Raw genomic sequence first — 12,518 nt, 5'->3', positions numbered from 1 at the left:
TACCCTTTAGACTATACCTTTATAAATCTGATCCAAAAGCTTTTTGGATAATTGGAGGGGTTGGGGGAGGAACATATGTTTTTAAAAAAAAGTGTAATCATGTAAGTGTCAAAAGCAGGTATAGAAAAAGAACAGCCATTGAAATTGTCAAGTTAATCACGATGATTCACTTGGACTCCCTCCTATTTTAACAGACACATGGGAGCTGCAAATTTGGGAGGGGAACCAAGGTAGCACAAACTCCAGTTCTCCATACTTGTTGATCTTCAATTATACTGAAAGCAATAAATCAATGTCTGATTTTGCAGGGAGGCAACAATGCTGGGCATACTGTTGTTGTAGATTCTGTGGAATATGATTTTCATCTCTTACCCAGTGGGATCATCAATCCAAAAGTCATTGCATTCATTGGTAAGTATGGCATTTTCCAAAACTGCAATTTTAACACCAATACAAGTCCAGACTCTTGGAGTTCTATTCTTGAAGCCATCAACATCCACTACAGCTCAGAGCATAGTAAGTCAGGAACTTCCTACTCCTGCTCAACCCTTTTCTCCCCGTGCTCAGAAGGACTTGGGCCCTGGGTCCAGAGAGTCTTTGCAGCCTCACTGTATTGTCCTCACTCAGTTTTGAAATTTGGACTCTGGTCACTTTTTTTTTCTCATTTGCTTTATTGCTGTTGCTTTATGCTCAAATAAATTTGTTAGTCTCTAAGGTGCCACAAGTCCTCCTTTTCTTTTTCCTACCACTGTAACCTTTCTGTGCTCTTCTCTCTCCTTTCTTTACCACCCTCCCGGTTTCTCTATCTCTTTACTCATTTCCAGAATCCCTTCCCACCATTTCTTTCTCCCACTTCAACCTCAGTGAGTGACCACCAAAAAATCCCCTCAATGGTTATAAGTAATGATACTTTTTTTCCCTCTCTTCATGGATTGAGGGGCCGTGAGTGCAGGGCCACCAGTTCCCAAAAGAGGCACCTGCTACCATATTACTCCTTTCAGATGTCCTTCTGCCCCAGGGCCACTTGTGACTTGTGTGTGTGTGGGGGGGGTGACTAGTCCCTTGATCTTTCAGGAGAGTATTACTGTGCTGAAGGCATTCTGTGTTTAAGAACAACTTCACATCTACTGAGCTTAGCATGACCCTAAGATTGTTCACTTTTTGTGCTGGTGAAAGCCATTCCATAAGAATATACTTCAGCACTCCTTAGTGACTGTTGCAGTTATGTACTATTTGCCTTTTTAGGGAACAGGTAAGTGCAGTGATCCAAATTGCTGATAGGAAAGAATGACTATGAGCAACCTCAACTCACTGATTGATACAGTTTCTCTTTTTGCTAGCACAATGACAACATTGGCTTTGTTTTTGCATCACAGGGTGAGAGTAACATATTAGATTATCAATATCTGTAGTGAAAATAGAAATAAATAAAAAAGGCTTGTAAAAACCATAAGAATATTTTAAAAATAGCTTGTATTGCCCTAGGAAAAGTAAGTCTATGAAATGAATTAATTTTTGGAGGTGATGAAGGAGAAATACTGCTGTGCAACAGACAGGAATGCAGTTATTTTTCATCCTGAAATAAGAGTGTTAAATTTCCAATTTAGAGGAGTTTAGTGCATGCAGCTAGAGACCTATGTACTTTAGCTGTAGGTCAGGGAGTTTCTTGTACCTTAAATTCCTAAGGATGAAGGTAGTATAATGGAACAGTTTTTGAAATGTATGTCTTAAAATATTCTTTATGCAGAAAAATGAATCATGGATTTGTAAGAAACTAGTTTTTCATGTCTGGTGTCATATATTAAACTCTATTCCTGATTTCCTTCAGGAAATGGTGTGGTGATTCACTTGCCAGGACTGTTTGAAGAAGCAGAGAAAAATGTAAAAAAAGGAAAAGGTGAGAACAACCTTTTTAAGGTATTATTTTAAAAGGGGGCATAAGTGCTTTCTCACAGGGATCTAGCTACGCCTAGCATAGAGGCCATGAGAAACCATATGGCATGTCCTACCAGAGCTCTTCTTGCTCACTTCTGGCAGCAATCCTGCAAGGACTCACAGAGCTCTGTTAGTCCCTGCAACTCCCATCAGGAGTCTCCTAGAGCCTCCTAGAAAGATGCATTTATTAAGTGTCAAATAATGGATTTAAGGCAAATGATAGGAATGCCAGATAGTAACCTGACAGAAAATGTATTTATCCAACTTCTGTAGCCATTTTTAAAGAAAATGGTCTTGAAAGAAACCCAGAAGGAAAAAAATTCTAACATTGGTAACAGAACAGCTGAGCTTGTTTTAGCAACAGTGAGAAACTTGAAAAATTTCCCTAGTGTATGTAGAATGCCTAGAAGTTTCAACTTGTGATAAGCAGCCTGCATTTCCTGGCTTTGTAGGTTCAAGTCAGACCTTAACAATTGGAAATTGTGTTTGCTTTTTCTGGTGACTCAGTTTGGTGCTTCTTTTAAATGGCTTCCATTTTCAAATCTATAATTAGTCTTTAGAAGTTTTGCTTATTCCATCATGAAAATAAAAGTGATATACAAAACATAATTTAAACTTTTTTCATTTGTTTTTAAGGACTAGAAGGCTGGGAAAAACGATTAATAATTTCTGACAGAGCTCATATTGGTAAGATGCCATACTGTATCTATTTTTATTGATTTCCATAAGAATTTCCTCAGACTTTTCAAAGAAACTGAATAGCTGACAATTTTATTTTATCTATAAATTTATCATTATTGCAGTGGCCAAAGGTTCCAGTTAGGGATCAGGGCTCTATTAGGCACTATAGCTTCTTTAATATTTACCTTTTTTTATTTGTAAAAATGTGGAACCGCTCTAGACTCAAACATTTTAGTTTGACTCATTAAGCTGATTCCAAATGCATATCATGTTTTCTCAGAAAGCAGTTCAAAAGTTACTTGAATGTTTGAAGGCTTCATTGCCCATTTCAATATAGAATTTGTGCTCTCCTCTTCATAGGAAGCCTTGCCTTATATTCTTGCTTCTCTCGGGGATCACATGGGCTTTTGGAGAACATCAATTAAACAGTGACTTCAAGTTATAGCCCTTTGAACACAGACCTTGTAGTAAAATCAGATTTAGAGTGTCCCTGTAATAAAATCAGATTTAAAGTGAGAGGCCCTCCCAATCATCCAAAAATGCTTTTTATGCTGGAGGCCTTTTAATTACTGACTTCTCTGACCATTTGTTCCTTCTACAGCATGTGGATGATCCTCACCTGTCTAGAGGCTAAATCTATACAATAGTGTTTAATGAATATATGTAGAGACCTCTATAGGTCTGTCTACATGGGGAATTTGACCAAGTGTTGATACTCAGCAACAATGGGTCTCTGGAGAAGAACTGAAAAGTTTTGATAATGTAAAAAAATGTGATTGAGATCTAGGCACTGTATACACAGGGAACTTGACTGTCATAGCTACTGCGGAATAAGTTATTCCACAACAGCAACTCTGGAATACCTTCCTGTGTAGACAGTAGTCTAGATCAGTGGTTCCCAAACTTGTTCTGCCGCTTGTGCAGGGAAAGCCCCGGCCGGGCCGGTTTGTTTACCTGCCGCGTCCGCAGGTTCGGCCGATCGCGGCTCCCAGTGGCCGCGGTTCGCTGCTCCAGGCCAATGGGAGCTGCTGGAAGCGGCGCAGGCTGAAGGAGCTCCAGCAGCTCCCATTGGCCTGGAGCAGCGAACCGCGGCCACTGGGAGCCGCGATCGGACGAACCTGCGGACGCGACAGGTAAACAAACCGGCCCGGCCCGGCAGGGGCTTTCCCTGCACAAGCGGCAGAACAAGTTTGGGAACCACTGGTCTAGATAAAAAGCAACTTTAGTCCAGTATAATTATACTGCTCACAAAGCAGAATAATCGTTCTGGAATGAATAAAATCACTTTTATTCCAGAATAACGTCTATACGGGGAGTTATTCTGGAACAGCTATGCCAGTTAACTTCCCCTGTGTAGACAAGATCCTAGTTCAGAAGGACCAGTTGCTGACTACCATTATCAGTAATTGGTCTGCTTAGTGTGGATGTTTTGAACTTTTCTGAATGGAAACAGCCTCGAGGTTTGCTTGCATAGTAGGCTTGCCTCATGAACATTGCTACATGGCCTCTGAGTTGTCCTTCTAGCCTGTAACTGGATATGAGACTAGTCATACTCCATGGCTGTCCTGGAGACACAAGGCCATGTTGAGTTAGTGTTTATTAAAAAACAAAACAAAACATAAAGCTAGGTGTACTTTTCTATGAGTTTTAGTTGACTTCAGGTAAAAGCTTATGCCCAGCTTGCAGGAAAGGGATTTTCACAGTATGGATAGTTAAAATGTCAACATGAGGTGTTAGATTGCTCTTTAATAGGTATCTTTTCACCCACTGACCAGCCTTCCGGCTCTTGTTTCCCTCCACCCATGTTCTGTGTATTGTAATTTAAAATATTATAATGCCTTAATGTGGTATAAGCATTTTAATCAATCTAAATAATTTTCTTTAAAAAAATGGTTCTAACTGTTTGGGGTAATCTAAGGAATTTGATCATTTTTAAACTATGGGGAAGAGGTAGGAATACCAAAAAAGCAATTTTTATTGCAGAAAGACTAGAGTACTCATTAAAGCTGAGTCCGTTTTTTTTGTTATCCTTCCTGTGTGTGCATTGAGTAGAAGATTTCAGGTCCAATGCAATCATTATTGGACCTTCAGGAATGTATTGTTTTTAAGGAAAATATACTTACACAGTGACATCAGGTGACCGGTAGTCCCCTGCAGTGCCGTACCTTAATTATATTTGGCATGAGTTTTTTCCCCACTGTTTGTTTGTTTGTTTGACAAGATACAAAGCAAATGTGAAAGGCTTAGCATGAGCAGTGTTTTGAGTAAGCTCTCTCTCTTTGTTTTAGGAGTAATGTATCGTTCCCAAACATTTGCCGATGAACTGTGTAAAGCTTGTCTACCTTCTTCATCTTTACTAGGATGGCTTTTCTAGTCCAAAATTCCCCCTCTCCCAGTCGTTTTTCTGTTGATAAATGTCTTCCTGATAGATAGTTTATGGGGTTTAAGCTCTCCCCACAATGAGTTACAAAAAGCTTAAAGTTAGAGCTGTCAATTGCAGTTAACTCACGCAATTAACTAAAAAAAAATTAATCGCACTTATAATAGAATATCATTTGTAAATCATTAAATATTTTTGAATGTTTTTCTACATTTTCAATATGGATTTCAATTACAACACAATACAAAGTGCACAGTGCTCACTTTATATTATTATTTTTGATTACAAATGCACTGTAAAAACGATAAACAAAAAAAGAAATTTTCAATTCACCTCATACAAGTACTGAAGTGCAGTCTCTTTATCATGAAAGTGTAATTTACAAATGCAGATTTTTTTGGTTACATAACTGCACTCAAAAACAAAACATTTGTAAAACTTTAGAGCCTACAAGTCCACTCAGTCCTACTTCTTGTTCAGCTAGTCGCTAAGACAAACATATTTGTTTACATTTACGGGAGATAATGCTGCCCACTTCTTATTTACAGTGTCACGTGAAAGTGAGAATAGGTACTCTCATGGCACTGTTGTAGCCGACGGAGCAAGGTATTTACATGCCAGATATGCTAAACGTTCATATACTCCTTCCATGCGTTGGCCACCATTCCAGAGGACATACTTCCATGCTGATGATGCTCGTTAAAAAAAGTGTCAATTAAATTTGTGACACTACTCCTTGGGAGGAGAACTGTATGTCTCCTGCTCTGTTTTATCCACATTCTGCATATATTTCATGTTCTAGCAATCTCGGATGATGACCCAGCACATGTTGGTTTTAAGAACACTTTCCTGGCATATTTGACAAAATGCAAAGAAGGTACCGATGTGAGATTTCTAAAACTAGCTACAGCACTCGACCCAAGGTTTAAGAATCTGAAGTGCCGTCCAAAATCTGATAGAGACAAGGTGTGGAGCATGCTTTTAGAAGTCTTAAAAGAGCAACACTCTGATGCGGAAACTACAGAACCACCAAAAAGGAAAATCAATCTTCTGCTGGTGGCATCAGACTCACATGAGGAAAGTGAACATGCGTCAGTCCACACTGCTTTGGATCGTTATCAAGCAGAACCGATCATCAGCATGGAAGCATGTCCTCTGGAATGGTGGTTGAATCATGAAGGGACATATGAATCTTTAGCACATCTGGCATGTAAATATCTTGCAACGCCAGCTACAACAGTGCCATGCGAACTCCTGTTTTCACTTTCAGGTGACATTGTAAACAAGAAGCAGGCAGCACTATCTCCTGCAAATTGTAACCAACTTTGTTTGAGTGATTGGCTGACCAAGAAGTAGGACTGAGTGGACTTGTAGGCTCTAAAGTTTTACATTGTTCTATTTTTCAATGCAGTTTCTTTTGTACATAATTCTACATTTGTAAGTTCAACTTTTATGATAAAGAAATTGCACTACAGTACTTTTATGAGGTGAATTGAAAAATAGTTTTTTGTTTTACAGTGCAAATATTTGTAATAAAAAATAATTATAAAGTGAGCACTGTACACTTTGTATTCTGTGTTGTAATTGAAATGAATATATTTGAAAATGTAGCAAACATCCAAAAATATTTAAAATAAAAGGTATTCCATTATTGTTTAACAGCGTGTGATTAATTGCGATTAATTTTTTTAATCGATTGGCAGCCCTAGTTAAAATGTCTCACTTGCTCTTTGTCCATATGACTTGTTACTAAATATCTTTTGTTGGGTTGTATAGTGTTTTCCCTCCTTCTTTGGGCAAGTATAAAATTGGAATAAATGCTAATTACTCTCTGAAAGTCTTTTTAAAGCATATACAGGTCTGTGGTACAGTATTTGGCAATTAGAACACTAAGACAATTTCAGACTTGTTAGATGCTTCAGAGGCTTCTTTTTTATACTGAAGACCATTCAAAATAGAAGATGTAACTTACAAAAAGGAAGAAGGCTCCAAACTTTACAGCATGCTTCTTATTTGGAGTTCACCATTTTGTTCTCCATGTAGGAAAAAAAGCACTGTGGATCCTCAGCTAGCTGTGAGAGAACCTCTCATCGCAAACATAAAACACTTCAATAGAATGGCTTATATTACCTAACCAATATATGATTATTTTCACCATGTTAATCTGCACTCAAAGAAATTGAGAAAAAATCATGTGGATATCATTAATTTCAGTTTCAAATTGTTGCACATGTAGTCTTGTCCAAATTTACATTTTAAGAGTTTTTTTTCTTTAATTTCCTTAGTATTTGACTTTCATCAGGCTGCAGATGGCATTCAAGAACAACAAAGACAAGAGCAAGCAGGAAAGAAGTATGTAATTTTCTTTTGTGTGTGAACATATGGGAGTATGAAGTTTAAAACAAATAAAAAATCCAGTTTTCAAAGCTTGACAAACCCTAAAGACAATAAAATAATGATAAAGTAGCATGAAGTTTTCCGGGGTTCATTTTTAGACGTATCTTAACATAAGTGTCCCACCAATGACAAATAATAGGATCACAGTCTTAAAGTATGGGTCATACCACAATATTTTTGGTACAGAAAGGGACAAAAAAGCTGACGCTTCCCAGAACTTAAATTAGGTCTTTTTCTAAAGAGCCATCTTTGAGTAGTGTTGTCTCCTGGTCTGAGAAATTATGAAGACTGGAAGAACTGAAGTAACATTGACTAATTTTGCTTTGTTCAGAAGTGCACATGAAACATGAATGTTCATGCTGTGCATTATATGCCACCTGCTATCTCTGTTCTATCTGAGCTTTTTTATGAATTTTAAAACGTACAATGTAATCACAAGGTATTTTTGTAAGTTGCCAGCTCTGGGATGGAAGCAGCTGGCTGAATGAACAACATAACATATATCTGCAAATGAAAATAAACATATTATGTGAATTTCTAAGGTGCCAGTATATTTCAGCCCAGATATGGAAGATTTGTCTATATGGACGAATGAGTAATTAACTCTTTGCTGTTGCTGCCAGTAAAAGGGATCATTCATGACTGACCTCATGAAGTGGACACTTGTGCTCAGGGAAATGCACTGAGACAATCTCATTGCACATAAGCCACTATTGGATGGTAACAGATTTCAGTTACTTCTGCCCACGGTCACGCTGAAAACTCCATGCTTGTCTTTGTCCAGTGCTAGCTAGCTCTCATTTCCAATTCATTTAAGAATGAAAAAGCAAACTAAAAAAAAATTTTTTTTTATGAGCAGATATCTGCATGCTAACTTTTAGCTAAGAACAATTTTTATGGCCCACTTACAAATCACTGCAAGATGACATTTGTAATAGAAACACTGTTGATCCTCACCTAGCTGTGAGAGAACCTCTCTATAGCAAACACAGAACACTTCAATAGAATGGCTTATGTTACCTAACCAATAAATGATTATTTTCCCCGTGTTAATCTGCACTCAAAGAAATTAACAGTACAAACTACATATTAGTTTAATTTTCCTTTTTAATTTACAAACAAGAAATCTGAGTGTTAAGATCTTTAACTCTATTTTGTATCACTCTGGTGATATATGTTGTGGAAATCTCACACCAGTCATGTAATGCTTCAAGCTTGTTAAAGCTGATGGTGAAACAAAGCTTGTCAAATTCTCACTATTTTAGTTAAGTGAGTAATAAAATACAATATATTTAGGGGTCAGATTTTCTGTGACCTGAGGCTGAAGACAGTATTATCTATCCCTGAGGGATCTAGTCTCAACGCTAACTGAAAGTAACCTTTGTTTCTAGATTGCTGGTTTGAATCTAGTCTGGATTGGTAGTGACCAACAATATACCTATCATCTCTTTCATGCTGTCAAGATGTTGACTTTTGCCTCCATGCTACCGATAATGCCAACCTTTGTTACCCACTTGTTAAAATTTCAAATGAGTACCTTTGCATTTTCTCCTGTTCTGCCCCTGGCAAATGGGAGGAGCTTTGTGTAAGCATTTGCAAAGTCACTTAATTGTCCTTTTTCAAATCCATCTTTAAAACTCATATCTGTTGTGGTACCTACAAAAAACTTAACTATAAGGTAGCTGGTTTACTGAGATTCCTGCCTGTCATATTGATCAGTATTATCTCCAGTTTCTTTGTGCTCTCCCATTTGTCTGTGTACTCACCTGCTCCACCTAGGTATGCCTGCATCTTTTGATCAGAGATTTTTGATAGTGGTGCCTGGACTGTGCATGCTCCACATACATCCTTGTGCCCTGTGACAAGGCTATATGGGGCTGCATGGGTGAACCACCCTAAGTTCCTTCTCAACTGCCATTGGCCTGAGATGAAGTCTGCAGCATGTGTCTGTTACCTGTTTAGCATTTAGATTGTTTATAGTTACTTACCTTTTAGTTTTTCCTTTTTTTCCTTTTTCTCTTTAAAAAAAAAAAAAAAATCCTTTTATTCTTTGATATATTTAACTAGAAGTGCTAGAACTTCCCTTTCTTGGGTTGTCTCTCTTTTATTGTTTTTTCCATGGGAATGCTGGATTAAAAAGGGGCCATTTCTTCTGCTGTGTGGCTATTCTGATCAGAGACAGGCATTCCCAATGGCTCTGCTCTTTGTGTGATACCCATGTTCCTAGTAAGTGCAAGATCTGCACATCCTTCAAGGGTAGCCTCCCTACTCTTCCCGTCTTCCACTCTCCACCATTCCTCCTCCCATTTCGACTCCAGTGAGTGCCCACCAAAAAAACAAATCCCATAGTTTTTGTGAGATAAATAAAACAATAGCCTGTTCACCCTTTTTCCTACCACAGACAGTGGACATAAAGTCCCAGCAACATCTAACAACTGCTGTCTTCTCCACTGTACTTTCTGGGGACAGAACTCCAAAAATCTCCCTCTCCTGCATCCTGTATTGGGTCCAACACTAGACGTCCCAGAACTGTTTTCTATCAGAAAATGCAATGGCTTTGTATAAACCATTCATCTTCCTGGCCCGATCATGTCTGCCAGCCTCCAGTTTCTTTCCCTCTCCATCTACTCTGTCCTCTCCCCTTTTAACATACCCTCCCTTCCTTCACTCAAGTCTGCTCTCCCTCAAAATTCACTTTAAGCTTTATTTAATTTGGAATAAGAATATTAATAGTGATAAGCAAAAGGCTCGTGTTACATCTTGTCTACCTACAAACTTAACATTGTATTATGTAACTTTTGTGCTCCCTTTCCCCTATTTCTCACTCCAAACTCATCCTTAATCTTTTTACTGATTTCACTTGTTTTGTCCTGTCTTAACTTTACATTGCAAACTTTCAGTGGCTTGACCAGTTTTGTTTTTCAGGCACTTCTGGGCACACAAAAGTAATACTGGTGTGAATTTAGAAGCCTAAACATTAATGTCCCTATCCAATTAACAGTGGATAATGCCTCAGAAGGCTGTATATTGTGGCTGTATATTAGTCCAATTAGGATGGTTTAGACACAGGTATTAAGCCCATTTTAGGTGAGCTTTCTTATGATGCCTCTCAGAAATGCCTTTAAAACTTTAAAAAAAACCCCATTCATTTTGGTGAAATGTCATGACAGGACTTTAGAATTAAAAATTAGGACAAAATTGTATATGAGGAATCCTTGCTGAAGTCATCAGATTTTGCCAAAATTCAAGTCTTATATAACCAATGAATAATACATTTAGAATAATAGAGTTTTTCATCAGTAGATATCAATGTACTTAATACAAGATTAGATTCTTTGAAGCCCTGTTTTGTTTTCTAATTGGAAATTGAGAATAAAGTTGCTTTGCAGTCTCTCAATACAGTATACCATCTGTTTGATTATATAACTGCCACGAGTGCCATGCAGACTACCATTTTATTAGCTTGTTTCTCATTCTTCTGATCAGGTCTAGGTTTTTCGGTTGTTCTTCCTCTCTGAAAGCAATGGAGACAAATAATTGTATTTTGCAGTTCTGCTTCCAGATAAAAGAAGGCTAGTGTCAGTTCTACATTGTTTCAGGAGAAACAATTTAGATACCTTCTTGTTTTAGACTAGCTGCTTAATTTTTCAGATGCTAGCAGTTCTGCAAATCTAATTAATTCTTGAAGGTATTTCATTATCTCAGAACCTTCAGTCTATGCATGTCCTCTTCTGATACTGAGCAATGTTCCTGTTCTTCTTGTTCCTATGTGGTGGTGTTCCTTTCTAGTGTTTATTGAAAGATTTCACATACGTATTTTAAATGTAGTCCTGTGTCTTTTGTCACTTCAGTTAAAATTAGCTCTTTGTCCTCTCATCTTGAGAGTAATATGTATGACTTTTACTTTTTTGAAAGCTTGGGAACTACTAAAAAAGGGATTGGTCCAGTGTATTCTTCGAAAGCAGCTCGAAGTGGGCTCAGAATGTGTGATCTTGTTTCCGATTTCGGTGAATTTTCTGAGAGGTAATTCTAGTTTATATTTGAAATGTAACCTTTCAAGCATAACTTTAGACTAACAGTACCCTAATTATATTAATGGTATATTTTTGGCATGTTCCAGTAAATATCTAATTTATATTCCAGAAAGTCTTAACTGGATGCATCTATCTGAATTTTCTTTTAATAGTGTAATCACAAAGTAACTTTATATTAAGAGGTGGCAAATGAAATCTTAATGTTGCTGAGTAAAATTATTAAAGAATTGTTTTTGCCTTTCAGGTTCAAAGTGTTAGCTAACCAGTACAAAGCTATATATCCAACCTTAGAGATAGACCTTGAAGGGGAATTGAAAAAACTCAAGGTAAAACTATTTGTGTTACAACAAATTATTTAATTGTATGTGCTCTTATTGTGAATCCCTAGAATGCAGATCATGAAACATTTATGTGAGTTTCTATTTTGATAAATAACCCACATATGTCTGATAATATATCAATCGTTAAATAGATTTCTAGTTCTTATTTTAAGAAGACTGTCAGTCTTACTTTGTGCTCTGTTGGCACATTCTACTTCAGGAAGATTATTTTAAATTAAAAAGGAATTGGGTGCTTAGAACACATATGTCACCTCAAGTTTCTTCACATATATCAGCCAAAAAAGTAAGCGTTAAAATTAGGGGGTTTGAAAGCAAATTTGTTATGATGAAGAACAGGGAGAGAACTGAGAACATAAGTCTGAACACTGCATTTAATTGTTAGAATTCTAAAGAGACTTGAGCAAAGATTTTATTACCAAACATCCATGAGAAAAAGTTATCCTTTTAGCAGTTTATTGATTATCATTGGACCCAGTTTCTTGACACACAGATGAGTTGAAGAGTGGAGCATTTGGAGTTCTTCCCTTCCAGTTAACTGTAAAATTATGTACTTTTTTTATCTATGGAATTCTATGAGCCCTATTGATGGAGAATCAGTTACATGTTGAAGGTTCTGTAATCCTTTTTTTATACTTACATATGCACTATATTCGGGGTGGTGGGAGTGGGGGAGCCAATAGATCAACAATTTACTGTGTGGAGTGGAAACATAAAAACATCACAGTGACTGGGGGGAAGTGACTTGTATTT

At 37.3% G+C, this 12,518-nt stretch overlaps 1 protein-coding gene across 3 annotated transcripts in view; it reads left to right on the top strand.

Annotated features, from left to right (window-relative positions):
- Window positions 1-12,518, top strand: part of ADSS2 (adenylosuccinate synthase 2) — a 42,242-nt gene that overhangs the window by 12,533 nt on the left and 17,191 nt on the right. For all 3 annotated transcript variants that reach the window (XM_007057956.4, XM_037895347.2, XM_043543370.1), the window contains exons 2-7: window positions 309-411; window positions 1,829-1,897; window positions 2,572-2,622; window positions 7,282-7,348; window positions 11,309-11,416; window positions 11,672-11,753. In XM_007057956.4, the coding sequence (XP_007058018.1) occupies window positions 309-411; window positions 1,829-1,897; window positions 2,572-2,622; window positions 7,282-7,348; window positions 11,309-11,416; window positions 11,672-11,753 (480 nt within the window). The remainder of the gene's footprint in view (window positions 1-308; window positions 412-1,828; window positions 1,898-2,571; window positions 2,623-7,281; window positions 7,349-11,308; window positions 11,417-11,671; window positions 11,754-12,518) is intronic.

Source organism: Chelonia mydas, chromosome 3, assembly GCF_015237465.2.
Source record: "Chelonia mydas isolate rCheMyd1 chromosome 3, rCheMyd1.pri.v2, whole genome shotgun sequence".
In the NCBI taxonomy this organism is placed as follows: domain Eukaryota; kingdom Metazoa; phylum Chordata; order Testudines; family Cheloniidae; genus Chelonia; species Chelonia mydas.
This window is presented reverse-complemented; position numbering and strand designations above follow the sequence as displayed.